The sequence below is a fragment of the Atta colombica genome, unplaced genomic scaffold (assembly GCF_001594045.1).
Source record: "Atta colombica isolate Treedump-2 unplaced genomic scaffold, Acol1.0 scaffold198, whole genome shotgun sequence".
NCBI classification, from domain to species: Eukaryota; Metazoa; Arthropoda; class Insecta; order Hymenoptera; family Formicidae; genus Atta; species Atta colombica.
In genome coordinates this window covers 3,006,324-3,028,409 of record NW_017259291.1, presented here as the reverse complement: position 1 = coordinate 3,028,409, position 22,086 = coordinate 3,006,324, and the positions used below count along the sequence as shown (strand labels likewise).

Genomic DNA, 22,086 nt, shown 5'->3' with positions numbered 1-22,086 from the left:
TAATAATAATATAAAAACTTATGTTACAGTCAAATAAAATTATAGAAACGAGAATTGATATGAATTTTTTCTTGTACATCAAATTGATAATTTATCATGCACATCGTGCGATTGATAATAGCGTTATGTTTGATAATATAAATATGTAAAATATATTACAGACTCTATTTTTTTGAATTAATAAATAGTTATAAATTTTGAATAATTATAATAAAATACATTTTCATTATAAACACAGTAAAACACAGAATATAAAACATGAAATTACATGTGCATTTATTAAAAAGAGAATGCAAAAAGATAATTTATATAATAAATACGAGACAATTCTTTATAACCAAACTATTATTATTTGCATTTAATATTTTAAGCTAATCGGATGTCTTTCCAGGAAAGTTTCATTCATCGAATATTGCCAATTAGCAAGGAAGCCAACTCTAAAAGACAATCATAATGGATGAAAGGAAATGGAAGCAGCTACCAACACAAAAGTACGATTCTAAAAGCGTGCAATTTTCAGAAGATTATAAAACGCCTTTCGCGACAAGTAGATAAAAATTCGCACGCGCGCACAGACATACGTATATACACACACACATACACAACACTCTGATCCACACTTTACCAGCAGCTCTTTCTCTCAGCGCTTTATCTTAGCAGAGTTCCTCAGTGTTTTCTTACTATTCTTGTGCTCGTCTCGACCGATCTTTCTAAAGCCTTCCACCTAAACGAAAAAAAGGCACCGACAAGCTTGAAGCTTTTAGTATCCGCCGCACCTTTTCAAGGAAGTAAAACGAGGCAAATCGTCGAGATGCAGGGCGGTAGACTTGTGTCTGTCTCTTTTTCTCTTCTTCGCTCGACGCGAAAGACGGATCAAGAAAAAAATGGACGGTGATATCTTTCTGTGAGGTGTACGTGACAGCTCTGATCCCTTAAACGTTCTCATTTGCGCCTTCGCACAAAATCGAAACGCGCATTCGGAAGAAATCAAAACGATTCTACCGTATTTCAAGAAAGGGAGACTAAACGTGAAGTAGGAGGTTCTTTACTATTTTCTCTTTTCATTATAATCTCACATCTTAGATGCAATCAAGGAATTCTTATTAATTTTTCTATTTTTAAAAAACGTCAGACAAAATTAAAAAATATCTTTGGTAGCAATAAAAATATTTATAATTCGTTACTCAATCAATTAACATCGTTATTTGATTTAATTGTCCATGCGCGTAATTGTGGATGTTGGCTAGTTCAAAGCGGATCGAATCAATTCACATAAGATCATCTATTATCGCGAGGACTAATAGTGAAATAGGATAGACGTGTATAGGTACTTGGACCGGCGAAACACAATAGCAAATATCCGATAAACATAAATCCACGAAAGCTTCTCGATACCCGTACATAATCCAATTACACTTCAGACGATTCACGCGAAATGAGGGAAGATTGAGATCATAAATGAATGTGAATACAGTAATATGAATAGCGGCGTTTTCAGAAGCACGTCGAGACGAATTTAGTTGCTTATGACGATTCATTTATCACCGTCAACCTTCTCTCTCGCGAGATATCGTCCTTTATAGTTGAGCGAAGTTGCAAGTTTACTAAGTCATATCTCACTGCCCGTTCAAGAGAATGTTCACTTCCTTATTGTTCAGTGAACTTAACACGGGTTATGTAACGTAGTCGCGACAGAAACATTTCTTTCTTCTATCATCACAAAGCGTAATCATAAAATATTTTATAATTTACACTTTCGGCGTCACGGCATGCTAAAGGCATTATGTGAGAGATGTTGTTACCTATATTATGATTTATCATACAAAGTTGTTTTAATATTTCTGATTTTTCTTTAACAAATACCCTGTATATAATAATTAGCTAATTCACATTTTATTGAAATCAACAGGCTTGTACACTATCGTTATAATAATATCATATCATTATAATTAAAATCACTATAATAATCACTAATATGCCACAGATCCATTTTATTAAGGAGTTATGAACTATCCCTAAGCAAAACCAGTACGAACGACTTCGTCATATTTTCTTGCCTTTCCCTCCGTATTACCAGTTCTATTGATAATATACAAGGAGAAACTTGGATGGAATCTTTCCTTTTTCATTCCTTTACCTCATTTCACCCTTGCTGCAGCTTATATTCCTGGCTAGGCTGTTCCTACCGCTGTTTCCATCAAGCATCGATGAATGGGAACATTTTCAGGGATGCCGAAAACGAGAACGGGGGTGTGCTAGCTAGGCAGACTGTTGGCGCGACGAAGAGGACACAAACAGGCAAGATTGGGAGAAAGGGAGAGAGAGTGTGAGTTTGGTCGAAGTGGTGTTTCCCCAGGGTAAGCATGAGCATATACTTGCCCGGGGCTTATTCAGACAAATCGGTGATTGCTGCGGAGGCGAGCGAAAGGGTAGCTCGCCGTCGCTGTCACCACCACCAGCATCCTCACCACCACTACCATCAGTTGCACATTGCCTTCGCCATCAGCACACCGCACTTCGCGCCACAAACACGTTGTGCTTGCCTTCAGCGCAACGAGAGAACGAGACACACCGAATTCCGCAGTGCTTGCGGAGAGAGAGCAAGAGAAATGAACGGTCATACAGACGAGGAACAGAGGCGGAAGTGGCAGAGAATGAGAAATACTGAACGTGGCGTAGGGATTGTCCGTGAAATGGTAGAAGAGAAAGAAAAAGGGAGAAAGAGAGAAAGCGGGGAGAGCGCAGTCGGACTGAGGAGGAGCCAGGGAGAGAGAGAATGATTGTTTCCATGATTACAATGGAGAGAGAAAAGGGGAAGAGCGGTCGTGGGTAAAAGAGTATGAGGAGCAATCTCTTAGCGCTAACGTAGATTCGTAAGACAAGGTCTTTCGAAATATTACACCGGAGAAGTAGTACGATACCGTCCGCGCCGCCAAAACGTGCCCACCGGGGAATTTCGTAACTGTGGATATACTCTGTGTGCGTGTGCGTGCATGTGTATATGTGTGTGTGTGTGTGTGTGTGTGTGTGTATGTGTGTGTGTGTGTGTGTGTGTGTGTGTGTTAGCCATCGAGCCCGTTCAGAAACTATTTTTTTCAAGAAAAAATACTTTGCGCCTCATTTAAACGGCCAAATATGAGGAGAGACTTTCAAACACTGAAGTAGCCGCTAGCACCGATTCAGGACGATTCACAGAGATAGATTTATACTTCGGCGACCGAGAAACGTAAGCCTTTAGATTCAAGGTGCTAATGCTCTAACAAAGGCTAGCGGTGGAAATGGCGGTCGAGCGGTTCCGTCCGGATAAGTATAGAACTCGTTTTTAATTTATCAGCCGGCAGAGGAAGTCTTTTTCTACGTCTCTTCCTGTTGCAACGAGCGCTTCTTGTTGCAACGAGACCATGGAAAATCCTCAGATAAAAGCGCACCCGGAGACGAGGGTAGCGTAAGTACGAACGTACGTACGAATAACTAGAGAAATACTATTTCAGTTATTAAATTAAGGCACACAATGAAACTGCACACTCGGGAGAAGTAACTCTCAAACTGTGACGAAAAGAAGAAATCGTGTACAACGATTGGTGTGTAATGTTCTACTGGGACAATCAGTTATCCTGTTCAAAGGACTCAAATAGATTACACACCGAATATCCTGTTAATCTCATTAAATTCAGTTCCGCGCGCAATCACTCCGCGTGATCTACAATAGATTCGATCAAGCAATTAGGTACTTGATAATTATCACGTAAATACAATTTATTTATCATGTTTCGACTGTTATTCGATATATACAATAATAAATAGAATAAAAAAATAGTTATAATAGAATATATATAATTATATATATGATCATACTATTAATAACAAATTAATTTCGTATATTTTTCGGCGATGCATATTTATAAATATATTGATGATTCAATATTAATCAACATTACTCAATATTTTTAAACATGACTCATGTATAATATTGTTATATAAAAGAATCATTATTGAAATATTTGACATAAATAATCATATCAATTTAAATAAATATATAAAATATTTTATTGGCTTTTATTAAAATTGTCCATTATCAAACTGAAAGCTTCATTGTTTATTTATATTTTTAATATTTCACAAACAATAAACACTACATTTAACGTCTCTATTTGTTATTTACATATTTAATTGAAGGAAACTTTCAACAACGAAATGCTTTATACACAAAGAGAAGATTTGTATTTCTAATTAATGTAGAGTCTAATTAATATTGATTAAGTCTCTTTGATGCGAAGGATTATCACTAAGCATATTGAGTATCTATAACGAAAGCCGTCTTGACACAAATGCTATCTATCATATCCTTCTGAGAATCAAATATACGACATAATTGCATTATTAGCAATTAAATTAAAAATTAAAAAAAAAATGGAATATTAAACTATAAGAATTTGCTACAGACTCTTAAAATTTTGTCAGTAAAAAAAAACCATTAAATATTGACTAACTGTAAATCATTGATATATCATATTCGATTTTACACACATTAAATGGATTCAATATAATGCATCTCTATATGAATATTACAATAAAACTCCCTCTCTCAACAGGATATCGAGTAACCTCGGGGAAAATCCAATCAAAAGTATGCGTTAGAGGATTAGCGATTGAAATATGCCCTTTATTGTTGGAATCATAACGAAGGTAAAAGAAAGAAGCTATCTTATAAACGTGCAGCGAAATAGAAACCTCAGATTTATATTTCATTAATCATTCTTTCGAGTCGCGGATTACTTACTACGGATATCCACCAGTTTTCAGAATCGTGACCATGCAAAATGCCGAACTAAGTCGTCATTTAAGTCCCCCAAGAGCTTTTTATACGATAAGCATGCCGTTTCCACAGAAGAGGTGGGATAGTAGTATTATTCCGGGATAGAATCGAACGAATCGTTATCTTCTCCGTAAAGATAATGACCCCACAGTCGGCGCCGATAGTCCCTTTCCTTTCATAGAGAACAAACTGTTATTCCTTCATGACAATGTACTTAAAATGCTATCGATTGTACCTCGATAAAGAAGGGATTCAAACGGCGACTTCCGTCATCTTTCAGTTTTCTCTCGTTTAATCCCTTTCCGTTTCTTCGATCGCTAAAGGCATTCCGTTTTTCGCGTAAATGCTCGCCTTTACCGGAAACTCGATTTATATTGAACTACTTATACATCGATTCGATTAAGCTATGCGGCGCACGACTCGCCGCTTTCCCATTACTATGATCGCAAATAGCACCGTTACACAAAGAGAAATTCCTTATAGAGACTTATAATCAATTGTTTTTTAAAAAAATTCAAAATTCAAAAAAATTTCCATTTCCTTTTAATTTTAAATATCGTTTCGCAGAAAATAAATTTAATTTTCTAGTGAAGTTTATCTTTAATCTTTTTATCTATTACTCGAGATTCTAGTATACATTCACATTGTTTAAAATAAAACGTTTTATTTGAAAATATTTGAAAGTTTATATTGGAACTTTGACTTTTTATTTGAAGAAGAAGCTAAAATTTTATATCAGGCAATTATTTAGCAATTACAAAAGTTAATATATGTGAATAATTCATATATTATTAATTTATATTATCAGTATTTCATCTAACATCTCAAATAATCTTTAAGTGCATGTTTAAATTTAATTTAAATAAATTTTCTTTCGAAAAAACAAAATTTTATTATTCTTTATTGCACGATATCGTTCGCTTAATTAAATAAAGATTACTCTAGCAATCATCAAAAGGAAACTAATATAACTTCACATTCTGTTCGCGAAATAACACATTGTGTCGTTCTTAAGATTTTCAAAAAGATTATAATATTTTCTACAAGGGCGATTTTTAATTCGTATCGTTTTTATAAATAAAACAAAGAATCTTCTCCATGAAAACATTTAGAGTTAATACAGTTTTAATAATTGAAGTTTGAAGAAGAAATTATTTAATCACTTTTTAATTGATCAAAGTAAATTACAAACTATTGGTGATATTTCAAGTTATGTCACTTTTGATAAATTATTCGGATTTGTTATAATTTCGTAAGATATCGAATCGTCAATTTAAAAAGGTTTTTAAAGATTATAAAACGGAAATGACAGAAATGACAATTGATTATGTTTCTAAAAATTATTTTCTTTTTGCTATGATATTGTTGAATTAGTCAATAATTCTTTGTCGTTGAAAAATAAGTTTTCTCCTCTTTCGAAAAACTTAATTTTTGAATTGTGTCACTTTTAAAATAAGAGTCTCGATACGTCTCTGCATATGTAACCATAACTATACGATCAATCCTGTATCAACGCGTGTCAAATAGCCGATATTAACATGCGTTTTTAAGGCCTTATTTTCAGTGATCATTCCTTCGTCTAAGTTCACTGCTGAGATTGTGGCAAAGTACACGCGTGTCGCACAGGTGTATAGGTAACATCAGTCCAAGTTGTGCCCTAGTGCGGCATGTAACCGGCCACATGCATATGGCCAGAGATGGTTATATGGATCATACAACAGTCACTTGAGATTAATTACCAAGTGCATCGTTAGAGATAACGCGACGAAGGCTGGCACCAGTTAAGTGAAGTGATGGTACCTAGATACGACGTTAAATTGAACCTTTCGTCGCTGCTGATTCCTGCAATGCCGCCGCCAACCGCACCGGCCCAACCCAACCTCGGGGTGCAAGCCGGTACAATATGCGTACTTGCCTAAAAGCAATTACTGCCGACGTGCACACATACATACACGTACGAATACACACACATATGCACTTGACGATAGCGCGCGATATAATATTGTTCGGAGAGCATCTCGTTCATATTGGCTTCGTCAAACCCGTAGCGGGACACGAGCGAAAGACGATGTCTGATGTTAATCTCTGCGCGGTTGCTGAATATCATTATGGATTATGCACTGAGCTATCTCAACTATCTCAAGTTAATAATAGCTTGGACCGACAGGAAAAAATATAAAGCAAATGTGTATCAGCAAATAATAACTAAATCTAGATTATTTATATCAATAAATATGAATTTTCAAAATATTAAAAATGTGTTTAATATATACATTTTGATATTAAAATAGATTTTATTAGAAGAAATGATCATTTACTTATGATCTTACAATTTTCATGTTTTTCTTTCATTTCTAAGCATAATCTTTGAGAAGTTGTAGAATTTAACAATATTCCTTAAGCGGATATTCCCACTGGTGCATCTCCACTATTAACCTTTGGAAAATAAAACAGACGTTCGCGTTCCATTAAAGTCGCGTAAAAATAACATTCCACAACGAGAGGCTAACTTGAGTGAGATAATGTCATTCCTCCAATAGTGATCTTCTCTGTTACTTTTTAAAGCAGAAAGATTAGTTATCATAGAAAATTTATGACGTATCATTCATGTTTATTTCTTTAGTAGAGAATTATTATATTATTTGTATTATATGCTAAAAAAATAGATATACCAAATTGCATATCTGCTATTAAATAACGCAGCAGCAACCAAATATTCTATACGTTTATCCCGGTATTCGCGTGTGATTATGAGAAGATAATTTATGAAACCATTGCCGAAAATTCCTCAGCATTAAATTTTCAATGAAATTTCAATTTACGTAGAAGATACGGTATTCGGTGATTCAAATCCGTAGTCGTTAAAGAAAAGTAATCTTTCCAGTTGATTCTCCTCAGTCTTTCGATTGATAAAAAATCCGCGAAATCTTTGTCATTTAAAAAAAAAAAAGTCTCGATATCATTATCATTGTTCCGCAGGTGGGATGGCTACGTGCTGAAGATCAAACGATTCTATCAATGGGCGATCGTAAGGTCATCCAGTCGACTCGATTCTTCGTTACTCTGGAGAACGCCAAGACGAAGAACCAGACACAGTCGCGGGAGGACGAGGAGGCCACTTGGCAGCTGCATATTCGGGGGCTAAAGGAGGCCGATCGTGGCTGCTACATGTGCCAACTCAACACCAAACCTATGTTGAGCCAGCTGGGATGCGTGGACGTCCTAGGTATGCCTAATTGCACGCGTTACGTCGCATTCCGGCCAACCGGCCAGGTTTGCGGCTGTTGGCAGAGACGTCACATACGCACGCACGCACGCATCGCGTTTCGATTAGGCCAGGTCGGCTTTAGGGCCGGAAAATATGCATGCCTCGCCGCTGGAGCGGCGCGTTTGAATAGGCCGTCGCACACACGTACTATACACATGGATGTCGCGCAATACGGAGAGATACCTCGTTACGCGTCCATGCAAGATGATGACACGGACACAATGTGTAAACTGTAATTATAGTGCTATAATGCTTAGTAACTTATGACTGGAAGAGATTCCAAAAAACCGACGCTTAATCTGCTTTAGAAAATTTTAAAATCTCGGTTTCCAAATATCAAATCCTTTAATTTCATCAAGAAATCCGTTAAATAATTTGGCATGTCTGCCGTGAGTGAGTTAGTTGAACTAACTTAATTTGTAACACGTGTTCTCTTCAGAAAGAGGATGTAATATCGATTCAACGGAGTTAGTTTACAAGGAGCATTATCGGTCATATAAGAAACGCTAACGGCTGCGCTTTAATTTATAGTTTAATTAAACGCGATAACAAAGTTCGAAAGTCTACCTGGCAGAAAGTCTATCGATGTTCGCTGACTGCATCGCTGAGCTGATGGATGCTCATACTTTGTGGTTCGTACGCAAACGTCGAACTAAATTGTTTCTATCAAATTTACATTATCTTCTTTTACTCCACTACAGCTATGAAAACTACACCTAAGCTCTAAAGCATCCTGTTTGAAGTACAGAATGTAAGCGAACTTCCGCCTTATGGTGATTGAATAGAGGAAGGTTCAAGTTCTTTATCTACAATTTAGAAGTTTATTTATTTACTCATAGTATCAGTCGTAAAGATTGTACAACAGGATTGTCATAAATTCTTCATCCTAAAATTCCATTACTTTTCCCAGACAAAAATGTTATGATTTTCTTCGATTTTTAATAATATTTTAAAATCTTTTTATATTTCCTGATTTAGAAACCGTTAAATATTTCGTTGAGAGATTAATTTAACACGTAATATAAATTACTATATTGTTGATATTGTTGACATTGTTTTAAGTTGATAATATTCAAAACTGCGTAGATATATGCATGGAAAAAAATATTTGGTTGAATTAACTAGAATTCTGATGGAAAATGAACGATCCAGAATTTTGGTTAAGTCTAAATTTCTGATTAAATCTACTAAATGTTAGTTATTTCAACTAAAGTTTTAATAAATTTAATCAGAAATTTTGTAGATTTAACTAAAATTCTGGATCGTTCATTTTCCACCAGAATTCTAGTTAATTCAATCAAACATTTTTTTCTGTATATTAATTCTGTGTGTAAATTTTTTTTAAGCCAAGAATTTCAATTTTTCAGAAAATTTTGCAAAATTTTCTGAGTTTTTCTGACATCCCTGACAATTTTCTGACTTCCTTAATTTTCAATTTTGTGATAACCTTATAGAATCATTCAAAAATTTTCATTTCAAGTCCAAATAATGATTCATTGCTGTAGTCGAAAGTTAAGTCCAGAGTGCGTCACCAAAATCCGGACAAATTTCAATTTAAATTTTCCGCTGTATTGTGTCTCCGCCAGAGTTGTTGGTGTCCGAGAAAGTCTGATGCTTCTAAACGGTCATATTCTCAAAATGGTCGCGATGTTGAAACCAAGTGCGTAGTATAATCAAAGAGCCGAGATCATCGAAGATTTTCGCGCTGGGCGCTCAGCAACGAAAATAATTTAGTTTTTTTTGGATACCTAAGATCAATCGTTTATGACGTTGTGACAAAATATACGGCTTTAGAACAGTCCAATTAAGGTTCCAGTATAGGAAGAGTCCAGCGAGGAAGAGTCACTCGAAAGAACGTATTGCGAGGACCCTTGCAGTCGTTGAAAAGGCTCAAGCGATTTCGGATGACCCAGTTCGATTGACCCAATTGTTGCACGTTCTGATGGATATAATGAAGCGTGGATGGAAACTGTGGCGTCCAGAAGGCTATATGTTTTTCAACAGGACGATGTACTGGCTCATATGAGTCATTTGATTCAAAATTGGTTCTTAGACAACATTGATATGTTTTGATCCAAGGAATTCTGGCCTCCCAACAGCTCAGATTTAAATCCTTTGGATTACGTATGGAGTGTAGTTGAAAGGGTCACAAGTAAGTCTCGACATCCCTATGTAACGTCATTAAGGATCATTATTGAGGCAGCATTCATCGACACGGATTCGGACAGCGCTACATTATAGTGCGTGCGAACGCTTCAGACCGAGAATATAGGCCGTCATTCAAGCTAATGAGGAATATATCGAATAATTGTGCTCTATAGGGATCCCCCAAGTGTAAAAGGATTTTTTGTAATATTTAATTTTTCATTAAAAACATTTTGTTTTTAAAAGAAATTGTTCGATTTGTTCGGATTTTGGTGACGCCCAGTATATTAGCGTAATACATGAAATTTTAATATTTACTTTAATATTTGCTCTGCCCAGTTTATACATCGGTAATAGGGTCTTAAACGAAATAACTCCGAATATCTGCTTCAGTTTCAACACAGTGATGCGCACGGTCGTTGTATTTCGTTATGGCATCGTATTGCATAATTTCACTTTTATACCGCGATGGACCGGCACGCGAATAATATCATCTATTTTGTGCGTGAGAGAGGATGAACCAGGAATGTGTTCTATCACATGCATGCACGCTTGTTCGCTTGGACACCAAAAAGCGGTCTCTCGTTGCAGAATGGAATGAAATTCCTTTAGGTAGAAACACGAGAAAATGTCATCTCTCTTTTTTTCTCTTCACTCGATTCTGTACGCAGCGTATGTTATATTCGCGACATACTTGTTCTTTGGATCATTGTAATTGAAATGAATTGAACGGCTCTTCGAATTGGATAGAATTCCATTAGGAGAGCCATTCCCTGAGGAGGGATATCCTCCCAATATTTCATTTCCGTCGAGTGTGACGGGAATGATTTCAAGATGACTTTTCGGTCGTCTTCACAGCAACATCTTGGTTAAATCGTGTTAGAACGATGGCAATACCGATTCTTTATAGTCCACATACCCGCCAGTCTTCGTTCGCAACGTTTTCTTCCGGAAATCGGAAAGAGACGTCAGAGAGACTTATATGAAGATATATTGTTTCGTGTGGCGCGATTTCGATTCCATTCGTAAATTGTTTCTTAGACAACGACGCGTGACATCGGGTAAAATTACGTCATAATCTTCGGACACGTGTTGAATTTGTGACAGATGAACGTGCGCGCGCGCGTGTGTGTGTGTGTATGTGTGTGTGTGTGTGTGTGTGTGTGGGATATCGGGAAATTCGTTTCATTCTATGAAGGTTTACACGATATAACGATACGGTGTATTTTACATTTCGTATACACAACACACACACACACACACACACACACACACACACACACACACACACACACACACACACACACACAAAATGTAGTTCAGAAAACGTGCTTGTTATTTGACTGTTTTACTATTCTTTTGTAATCGAGCTTTACACTGTTCCCAGCGTCCGATATAATAGCAAAATGAAATGAATTATGATATAAAATATTAATTTAAGAGTTTCACGATTGTTTTTTCAAGCGCAATTAAAATCTATGTAGAATTAATTTTCCGTATTTTATGGAATGCCAAATGGTTTATTCCGAAAACATAACAGAACCAGTAACAGAAGATTAATTTAACAGAAAATGCATATAAGGAATTACGTCGGAAATATTCTTATTCTACAGTCATAAATTTTTGATAACATATTCTTCATGGCCTTGTAATTCACCATGATATATTTGTTGTGTGGATTAGATAATACATTCGTGAAATAATTCTTTCTTATCATAGGTTGATACTTTTACGCAGCTTATTTTATTGTATATTTTCCTTTAGATTTATTTTAACATATTTGCATAGAAACGATTCGTATTCTCGTATTTTTTTTCGATACGGAGCTTGAAAAGATAATCATATCACTGTGCGTCATTTTCAAATAAAAAATATAAATAACTGTATGTATGTCAATTTGAATAAAAGAAGCCAAAGAATTCAGATCAACATATATAAGATATTTTTCAAACTTTATTTTAAATTCTGCGTACGCGTGAGAACAATGAATAATGATGAAAATGGAAGTTATATAAAATAGTAATTTTGGTAATGGTAATGATGATAATAGTACTCTATTAAATTAATGGATATCGAATTTGCATTATTTTTAATTATTTCTATATTCGCCATTGTTTCTCTTTATATTAATTTAACTAAAACAATGAAGTTAAAAAATAATTTAACTCAAGATTTGTATTAAATTTGAATTTAGTTTATTATTTAATAAATACATATATCAATACGGATCCTATTTATTTCGAAAAGCAATTTAAATTAAATTAAATAGAAATTAGATTAATTTACATTTTGTTACATTAAAATTAAAAATAACAAAATGTGTTATTTAACTGAAGGACTTGGATTATCATTTCTTCTTTGATATTTAATATAATAATATTTTTGAGTATAAACGTTTTAATACAGTTTCAAACGCGTTATTATTTCATCTAACGAAATATTATCCGAACTCTTTTCTTCCAGTGCCGCCTGACATTTTGAGTTCCGGCACCTCGGACGGCGAGGTATCCGTTCTCGAGGGTGAAAACGCCACTTTGTCGTGCAAAGCGTCCGGACGGCCGTCGCCTCGCGTGTTCTGGCGGCGCGAGAAAAGTGATTTCATACTTGTTAGGGGTGTTCACGATCCGTTGACACAAGGTAAGATATTACATCAAGGCCCTGAGATTGTTACTTTCGATCTACGTAATCGTTGTCTCTTTATAACATCATCTCGTTACATGAAACACGTTCCCGGAATGAAGTATCTCTCCATGAGGAAAACCACAACGCGAATTAATTATTCCCGTCCCTATATTTACGTCATATAATGCCGTTGTGGATTTAATTATGCATCCGTTATAATTGAGTTTACACTCAATAGATAATAGAAATTATCTAAAAATTTAAAATGAAGAGAAAAAGTTCTAGCTCTTTTTTTTCTTTTTTAGAAAAAGCAATACCTATCTAAATCGAATATTACGAAGCTTAAATAATAATGAACTAATAATCTCATTTTTTATTGAGCAATATAAAATCGAGATAAAAATTTAGAAAAGAATTCTCCTCTTTAATATTTTCACAAATGTTTTAATACCTTTGCTTTTGTCCATTAGAATAATCCCGGTAATCCGACGTGTCTCAATCAAATAGTCGAGCGTTTTAAGGAGATATGAAGACATCGTAAATTCGCACACGTAGGTGATCTCGATCGAAAGCAATTACGGCGGAACACGTTCCATCGAATAGAGATTAGTTTGTCCGCAATGACTTTCAATATCCTTCGGGCAGGTCGAGTTCCGCTGCATTTCGCAAGATATCTACAGTCCAGGAATTTTGTGCAGTCGCGGTGGATCGCGCGCCGCGAACAGATCGACCGGTTAAAAGAAATACTTGCAATATCATGCGAGTGCCAACGACTCACGCGGAATTAAACGAGTGTGCTTGTACAACTATTGACGTTCGATTGAAATGATTGACGTCGTGCTAGAGAGACAAATTTTAGCAATCAATTGATTTCCAATATAACTCGATGCATCCAGAAGGGTGTGTAACGTATAATACATACTTTTAGTACTTTTTTTACGGTGCTTTTCAATAAAAGATTTTTTAATTCATTGTATATTTCATTTATCAGTTACAGTTTTCGAAGCTTCGACATTGTTCGCGATGTATAGATTAACCGCTATATAAAATGTGTATATAAATTATTTTGATTTATACACAAGATGAATTTAAACAATTGCACCAATTTTTATCTTTTGCATCAATAACATTGATATAACGTATAATAAAAAAAACTGTTAATATAATATTATGTACACTGCAATTAATAATATTAATATCATTAATTATATTAAATCATTGTTGATATAATGAAAATTATTGCATTTTTCTAGATATAATTTGCTTTTGCAAAATGTCCCGTTATTTGATTAACAATCAACGAAAATCTGGAGCGCAATAATTAAATTCCAAAATAAAAAGACGCTATTTCCGTACTCGATAATGCAATCAAACATGCGACAATTATTAATTAAATACAAGTGAATACGGTGCTATACGAATTCATCAGATCAAATGCTATCAGATCAAATCAACGCATCTTGTCTATTTTTGATCGATCTTATTAAACTTCTGACACATTTTATCGTGAACATGGAACGACACATTCCACATGTGATTTATGTCGGCTGTTCGTTCGATAATATGATTCATTATCTTTCAGTTATTTGAAAAGCGTCTATACTGCGTGTACACGCTAATGCAATTCCTCATTGGATAATGGAAATCGTAAACACGTAGTAGAAACATAAATTTTCAAAATTTCGTTATCATTCCTCGCTTTTAATGATAAACGCTACTTCCACAAAATATGATATAACTGATATGTGTAACCTGCGATGCTGAAAATTCTTCTAATTAACTAGATTAATTTATCGTTGTCATTTATGAGCTATGATCTCTAACACTTTTACTCATTTAATATGACCATCGATCATCATTTTCATCAATCATGCTAAAATACAAGTATTTTGTTAATACAACGGCAATAAATTAAAAAAATTTTACATGTACGTCTTCAAAGTTTAATTAAAAAGTGAAATGAGGATTAACTAAATTTTAATTTTAGCAAGTTCATATATCCCTTATGACAGAAAGAGTAACGCTGTATCAACAATGGTAATAAATTTTAGTGACAAATTTTGTTACAAATTCATATTCTGCTTATCGTTGCTTGCCTCGAAGGCGTATTTCGCGAATAATTACTCAGGCCACGTTAACACGTCGGCTTATATGGTCGACGAGGGAGCAGCTTTCAACGAGATATTCATACAACGTACGATTTTCTAGTGGACAACCTGTCCGGCGAGAGGCTAGAATTAACCAGGGTAGACAGGAGGCAAATGGGGGCTTATCTTTGCATAGCTAGAAACGAAGTGCCTCCGGCGGTCAGCAAGAGGGTTAATCTAAAAGTAAATTGTAAGTATTTGAAAACGTTTATAGTCAACATCAAATCAAGATTGAAATCAATTGATAGTCAGACAAATCCAATTTAATGATTATTCTTGTAACAGAAAATGTATTTTAATAGCATTATTATGTTAACGGGAGAGCGAATCGTTGAAAAAACACAACGTAATTTGCATTAGCAAAAAAAAAGTAAAAAATTAAATGAAATATAAACATGCCAAAATCAGATTTTTCATTTCTATCACATTCTCTTATTTCTTTATATCATTCCAGTCCCTCCTAGCGCTAAAGCACCCAATCAACTGCTCAGTTCTCCCTTGGATACAAACGTGTCGCTAATCTGCTTAATCGAGGCTTATCCCAAGACGATTAACTTGTGGATGCGGAAGGAGCAAGTTATCATGAGCGGGTATGTGCCGAGACAATATTGACAGTTTGGTCTACCGATCCTCGGGCGTAGTTCGAATCCGCTGTTCGACAATCTCTTTGGCGATAAGAGGCAAAACGTTTCCGTATTGCTTTTTGTTAAATCGCTCCTGACCTCGGTCACAGTGATTTCAGATATCGATCATGATGGCGATTCGGTTATTCTAACGAGACGTCGAATAACGGAATCTATTCTCCCTATCGCAAACGTTAAACGTAAGTGATATGTCAATTCAGAGGCAGATACGAAATCGACGAGCAAGGAGACCCCGACGAGGAATGGAAGACGACGATCGTGTTGAAGATAAGACGTTTGGAGAAAACGGATTTGGGTGAATACACGTGTTCAGCTTCTTCAAGTATGGGAAAAGCTGAGGCGACTCTCAGAGTATACGGTGAGTAATCATATACGTAGGTATACGAATACTAAATATATAAATAAGCTATCGTTTGATAACAATCAGGCAAGATTATTATCTATTATAAATCTATGCTCAATAAAAATTCTTCCATACAAAAAGGGCATTTTTGCAAGTTTGAAAATTTAGCTAGGTACAGATCGGGAAATAATTTTGTTGGACTATAAAAATAATTACATGGGAAAATAATTACATGAGAATTTCAAAATGACGAGCAATGCTGCAAAAAATTTTAATATTCTAGCAACCAATTTAAGCTCTCTGCGTAATTATTTTGTTGGTCCAATAAAATTATTTTCAGATTTGTATTTAACTAAATTTTTACTTCAGCAAAACCGTATTTTTCCATGCAGTATACATATGATTGGTATCACATATAGCAGTACTTTTGATGGCGCAATAATATAAAAATAAAGTAATAAAATTTCAAGCATAATTAAAAATAATATTATAATCCACTATTTTTTTCAACTGCAAAAAGAGTAATTTAAATATTTTTAACAATACACATTCATAAAAAGAATAATTTTGCTGAATTTTTATCTAACAATTTAATGAAATATGAATCTGAAAATAATTTTGTTGGACCATTACAAGTAAAACAATTATGTAGAATGCTCAAGCTGATTGCTAGAATGTCAAAACTTTTTGCAGCATTGCTCATCATACTTGAGTTTCCTACATAATTATTTTAATGGTCCAACCAAATTTTCAGACTGCATCTATCTAAATTTTTTTCTAAATAAATAACTAAATTTTTAAACAAAATAATTTTTTGTGTTGGGATCTTTGATAAACAAAATACGTATACAATACAGTTAAAGGATCCCATTAATATAAAAAATTGGATTCTGCAACCGTAAAAATAATTTGATTTTCACATATGTCGTAGCTTATAATACGGTGAATAAAAAAATGTCATAAATATGTTACACATCTGTCACAAGACTCAATAATGGATAATTTTTGGCGTATCAAAAACGCTCTGTAGAGAGCACAAATATTACTTTCGATTAATCACAGCTCAAGGACATTTATTATTTTAGCCACAAAACTAACTCTAACATTTCACCGAAATTCAATTTTCATGTAATTATAGGGTTCTTTATTATTGCCGCCAACAATATAGCTAAAAAAGTAAAATTAAAGAGATGATTCTAAAAAAAATAAAAAGGGCGAAAGCCCGAAAAGCGAAGTGTCTGGTGTTACCTTGTCCATGATTCATGTGGATATTTTCAGAAATCGAGCGCGCAACCGTGCCCAATCGCATCACCTCGACCAATTCGAAGCGATTGAACCGAGGCAAGTCAAAGTCCGGGCAAGGGACGATGGTCAATCGGGTTTTCCATCAGCAGGTGAGCACGCCGGCGATGCAGAAGAGCACCGCACGATTGATTCACAACAGATACGCGACTTCGTCGACTACTGCGGATCCGCGCGCTCCCTTAATCAAGGACCAGGGTAATGCCTTCAAGAATAACAACCGCAACGATAACCACCAGAATCTCAAGGATCGCAGCGACGCGTCCTCAATCATCCCCAGCAAACGGGTCGTCTTGCCGCTCTGTCTCGTATTGTTCTCGATAGTACGATAAGACGTAAGGTGATGAGAATTAAGAGGACGACGATTACGACGATAGCTATTCCTACGCAAAAGGAATTACTCAGTCAGCGTGAAATTGTGTTCATCGATCTGACGAATAGCGAAGCCAAGCGAAGGAAACTCACGAGAGTCTCGTAAACGAAAAATGCGAGGGGGAAGAATTCTCACACAACGACGACGAGAGGCTGATGGAAGAACTGTTCCGTTTAATTAGCCAGATCAACGTTCTTAATAGCACGAGAAAAGATCGAAAGGGAAGCGAACACTTGGTGGACGCTTTTACAGGATAAGATCGTAGAGAAACGAGTACTTGGACATGGCAGGATGAAAATAGGGGAGGTGGGAGTTTGATCCGTTAATGCGAGCGAATGTTGCCCGAGATAACCGCTGCGGATTTTTACGGAAAGACGCTTACGAATGTATTTTTTATGATCCTTTTATCCGTTGCTAACGTGCGAAAAGTTCGGGGATGAAACGTGCTCTTTGGTTGGATTAAATATATAGTATTATCACTATTATCCGGATAATTTTAACTCTCGGACATTCAGTGCAGTTTATTTCAAGCTATATTAAAATTATGTATCTTTTATTATAAAATAAACTTGCACTAATTGTATTATATCTACAAATGTTTTTGTTTGTTATGGTAAATATTATTAAAATAAAAATAAATATGAAAATAAACGAATAGAAACGATTAGATGAATAAATAAACAAATAAAATAATATAAAATAATAAAAATTAATAAATCAACTAAAATTGATTATTGAATGAGAAAAATACAAAATAAAAGAGGCGAACACCACTAATTGTCCAAGAGTTGAATACGAGGAAAAAATTTTTGTTATTCGAGGAGCGAGCAAACTATTTTTTTTTTGTGAGATTAATAGATAACTTGGAGTAATTTTATAACGTTAGCGTCAAAAGCCTTATATATGCAGGGTGTCTATCTGAAATGAGCTGTCACTGTCATTGACGATGAGTAGAACGCGCAGAATTTAATCGCTTACATACAAAATGCAATCTTGACGTATATATTATATCTCATAACAACAGTGACAACTCACATCAGTTAAAATGAACATCCGTTACGTTGCCATTGTAATACGTCTTCATCAATGAATCACACGAATTTGCCGAGCAATTGTGCGATCGTACCCAAATGCAGACAAATAATTAGCATACTAATTTAGTAATTTGTATCTAAGAGATAAGATGATAATATCTTTGTTTATTGTGATGTAAGAAAGCGAAATGACATTATACTTGGCATCACAGCGAGCGTTTTCACGTCATATCCGAAATAAGATCCATATCTGTAGCACATAATAGCATACCAAACACTTTAGAGAAATAAATAAATATATATATATATACATATACATACATACACACACACATATATATATATATATATATATATACATACACATATAGGTCACTTCGGTTATTTTATGTATTTTTTTAAATTACTTGTAGACACACAAATACTGTACCTTATATGTCGGTAATGAAGCAAATTATAAGTATATAGCATAAGTGGTGAAACGCGAGGACCGATATATCGCTTTTTAAATAAAACGCGTTAAATTAAACTAGGCTTTGCCAGTTTTTTTATAAGATATGCTCGGCTATCATCTCGAGAATTGCAAATGTGCATTTTAGTGATGATACATGTATATGATGGCATAGATGTATGTATATGTTGTGTATAAAATACGAGAAGTTAACAACAAATGATCTTATAATAATTTTTAGTAATATTACAAAGATCATTTAGTTAATGTTCCTCACAAAACTATGAACCATATCTTGCTCTGTAATTAAGACAATTATGTAAAGCGATATTAGCAATGTTCAACTCGGAGAGTATTAAGGTTGACAGAAAAGATAAAATAAGTCAATGATCTTAAACAATTCTATAATGTCCATCAATATGGAGTACAAGTCTTAGTTACATCGCGTGATTTACTGTCATGGAGAAGGTAGCATATCCCGCACAGAGCAAAAATGTATTAAATGTACCTATCTAACGAACCCTGTATATCAGAATGCTCAATATAATAACTTTACAATAACTATATTAAAAGAATGTTGTTGTTTATAGGACGGAAAAATATATTATGAGAATACAATGAGAAAATGTGCTCAAATTGGATGATATGGCTTTGAGGAGGAAAAAATGTGTTGACAAATAAGAAAAAAACTATCATGCATTTAGCAGTGATGTTCGTTTTGACTTTAAGTCTAGCTTGAACGAGTGTATTTTTTATGTATTATTGAAACGACAAATATAGCTGTTTGTCGACAAACAGATATCAAAACTGTTTTTTATTTTCTCACATCTCGGACCTTAGATACATAAATATATATTAGGTTATAATTTTGGAATACACACCAAATGCATTGGTCAGAATGACCCATGTAAGAATGTTACGACCAAAATAAAATACTAAAGGCCATACAAACACAACAAAAAGCCACATATGGACTCTTTCTTTCCCCAATCCTAGCACATTTCCAAAAAGTACCCTGAAAACTAAAATTAAGAATTTATTAAATATATACAGAATATGTTATGTGTATTACATACATGAGTATATATTTTAGTGATATTTAAAAATATTTACGTACCCAACCTTTCCTAGCCGTTTGTCAAACAAATTCGGTGCCAGTGATCTGATGTAAGTACAGGTGCATATTAGCAATAATATTACAGTCAGTAGGCTCTGAAAATTAAATATGGCAGACTGCCAAAAAATAATACATTAGTATGTCTAAAAAATTTATCTCTGAATTGTAAAGTTTATAATATTACTAGAATGAACGTCTTGCAATAACTGCTTATCTATTAAATTAATAGTAACGGAATCTCAATCATCGCTATATTCTTAATGTAAATAGATTTTTTTATAACAAATTTCATAATTCGGATATTTAATTTCACTAAAACTGAAAAATTATCAAACATCAATGACATTATAGGTTATATGATCCATATCAAATATCAGTCAGGATCTCAAAATATCAATTATAATTACCATAATGTTGGAATGAATTCGACTCAAGAAACTGTAAATGAATTAAGCCTGAGAAACTGCAAATAAATTGAGTTAAAAATTCTTCAATAAACCAAACACCATACAACATCACTTTCGTGTACGGCGCACAATGGCGCGCAATTCGACACTCCACGCGCATCAAGAAGTCTAGGAATCAAGTAACGTATTGAAATGAAATGAAAATTACAAGTGAGCAAATTCTTTAGATATTGACCAATTAAGTTATGAATATTTGCTAGTAAATTTGCTTTTGTAATTTCTATCTTAAGCGGGGAGCACAGACTCTTGTATAACGCATAAAACATAAGAAAATCAACCAATCAAAGTTCTTTATTTCATGGAAAGGAAGTAAATAAAGGATTTTAATTGATTCATTTTCTTATGCATTCTCTGTGTTGTGCATTATACAAGAATTTGTGCTCGCCGTCTTATTCCGAAATACACAATCGACCCCCTGTTTACGTTATTCGCACTTTTTGTACTCGGCATTATTTCGTTTTCTCTCTTTTTAACACCAAAATATATCTATATTTTATGTAAAAAATTTTACGGGATTTCAAACAACGCAACAGACATTAGATAAAAATCCGATAAAATTTCCAATTTGGACGTTTTAAATCATAATTCTTAGAGCGAATTTAATTTTGACAGAAAAGTAACAGCCAATCAGAACAAGTAAATTTTCGAACTGTTCAAACCGGTTGTTTTAGTGAATGACAAAAACGAATATCATTCGTCAATTTTGATCACGTGATCCTTTTGTCGCTGAAACAACCGATTTGAGAGACTCGTGAAAATTTACTTTCACGCTATTGTTTTTTTGCTTTCTTCTCTTCTATCAAGGTTGTAAATGCGCCTTTATGCTTAATATAGTTTCTGAGGAAATCGGATCAGAATGTAAGAATCAACCAACTACAATCGAGCATTCCCCTGTTGTTCGAGATTTTGGACAGAGAAAGAATTAACAAATCACATTTGAATAATTTGATCACATAATCAATGCGATTGGTTAATTCTTTCTTCATTTGAGATCTTGGATAGATTTCTAGCCGTGAATTTCTAGATCGTGGACACAGATCCTTATAAATATAGAATTCTAGTTTATTACAGCTGCACCACAGTATATACAGTAGTAGTAGCACTCTCTGTCGGCATCTTTGATGTTAAGGCTTAAACACAATAGGCACAGGCAATAGGCACATAACGAGCCATTCAATCAGAGTTCTGGGATATAATATCGAACTTACATTCCAGAGTTCTGATTGGACGGCTTGTTATTGCCTATTGCCTATGCCTATTGTGTTTAAGCCTTTAGTATTTCCCAAAATGGAGTGTGCACGCGCGAAATAACTAAGTTCCCTAGTAGCGAATTTCTTTCTCAGTTGCCTTTCTCATT

At 34.5% G+C, this 22,086-nt stretch overlaps 2 protein-coding genes across 2 annotated transcripts in view; one reads left to right on the top strand and one right to left on the bottom strand.

Annotated features, from left to right (window-relative positions):
- The window catches only part of LOC108687033 (polycomb protein Sfmbt-like), a 67,089-nt gene that overhangs the window by 37,857 nt on the left and 7,146 nt on the right, over window positions 1-22,086 (top strand). The window contains 6 exon segments of the mRNA XM_018192621.1: window positions 7,796-8,042; window positions 12,693-12,866; window positions 15,060-15,188; window positions 15,453-15,588; window positions 15,843-16,000; window positions 17,264-17,610. Of these exon segments, the coding sequence (XP_018048110.1) occupies window positions 7,796-8,042; window positions 12,693-12,866; window positions 15,060-15,188; window positions 15,453-15,588; window positions 15,843-16,000; window positions 17,264-17,610 (1,191 nt within the window).
- On the bottom strand, window positions 19,927-20,835 carry LOC108687032 (protein kish-A). The gene is made up of 3 exons (XM_018192620.1): window positions 20,670-20,835; window positions 20,263-20,378; window positions 19,927-20,167 (listed from the first exon to the last, which is right to left on the bottom strand). Exons 1-3 carry the CDS (start codon window positions 20,670-20,672, stop codon window positions 20,062-20,064), a joined length of 225 nt encoding a protein of 74 aa, XP_018048109.1. The 5' UTR covers window positions 20,673-20,835; the 3' UTR covers window positions 19,927-20,061.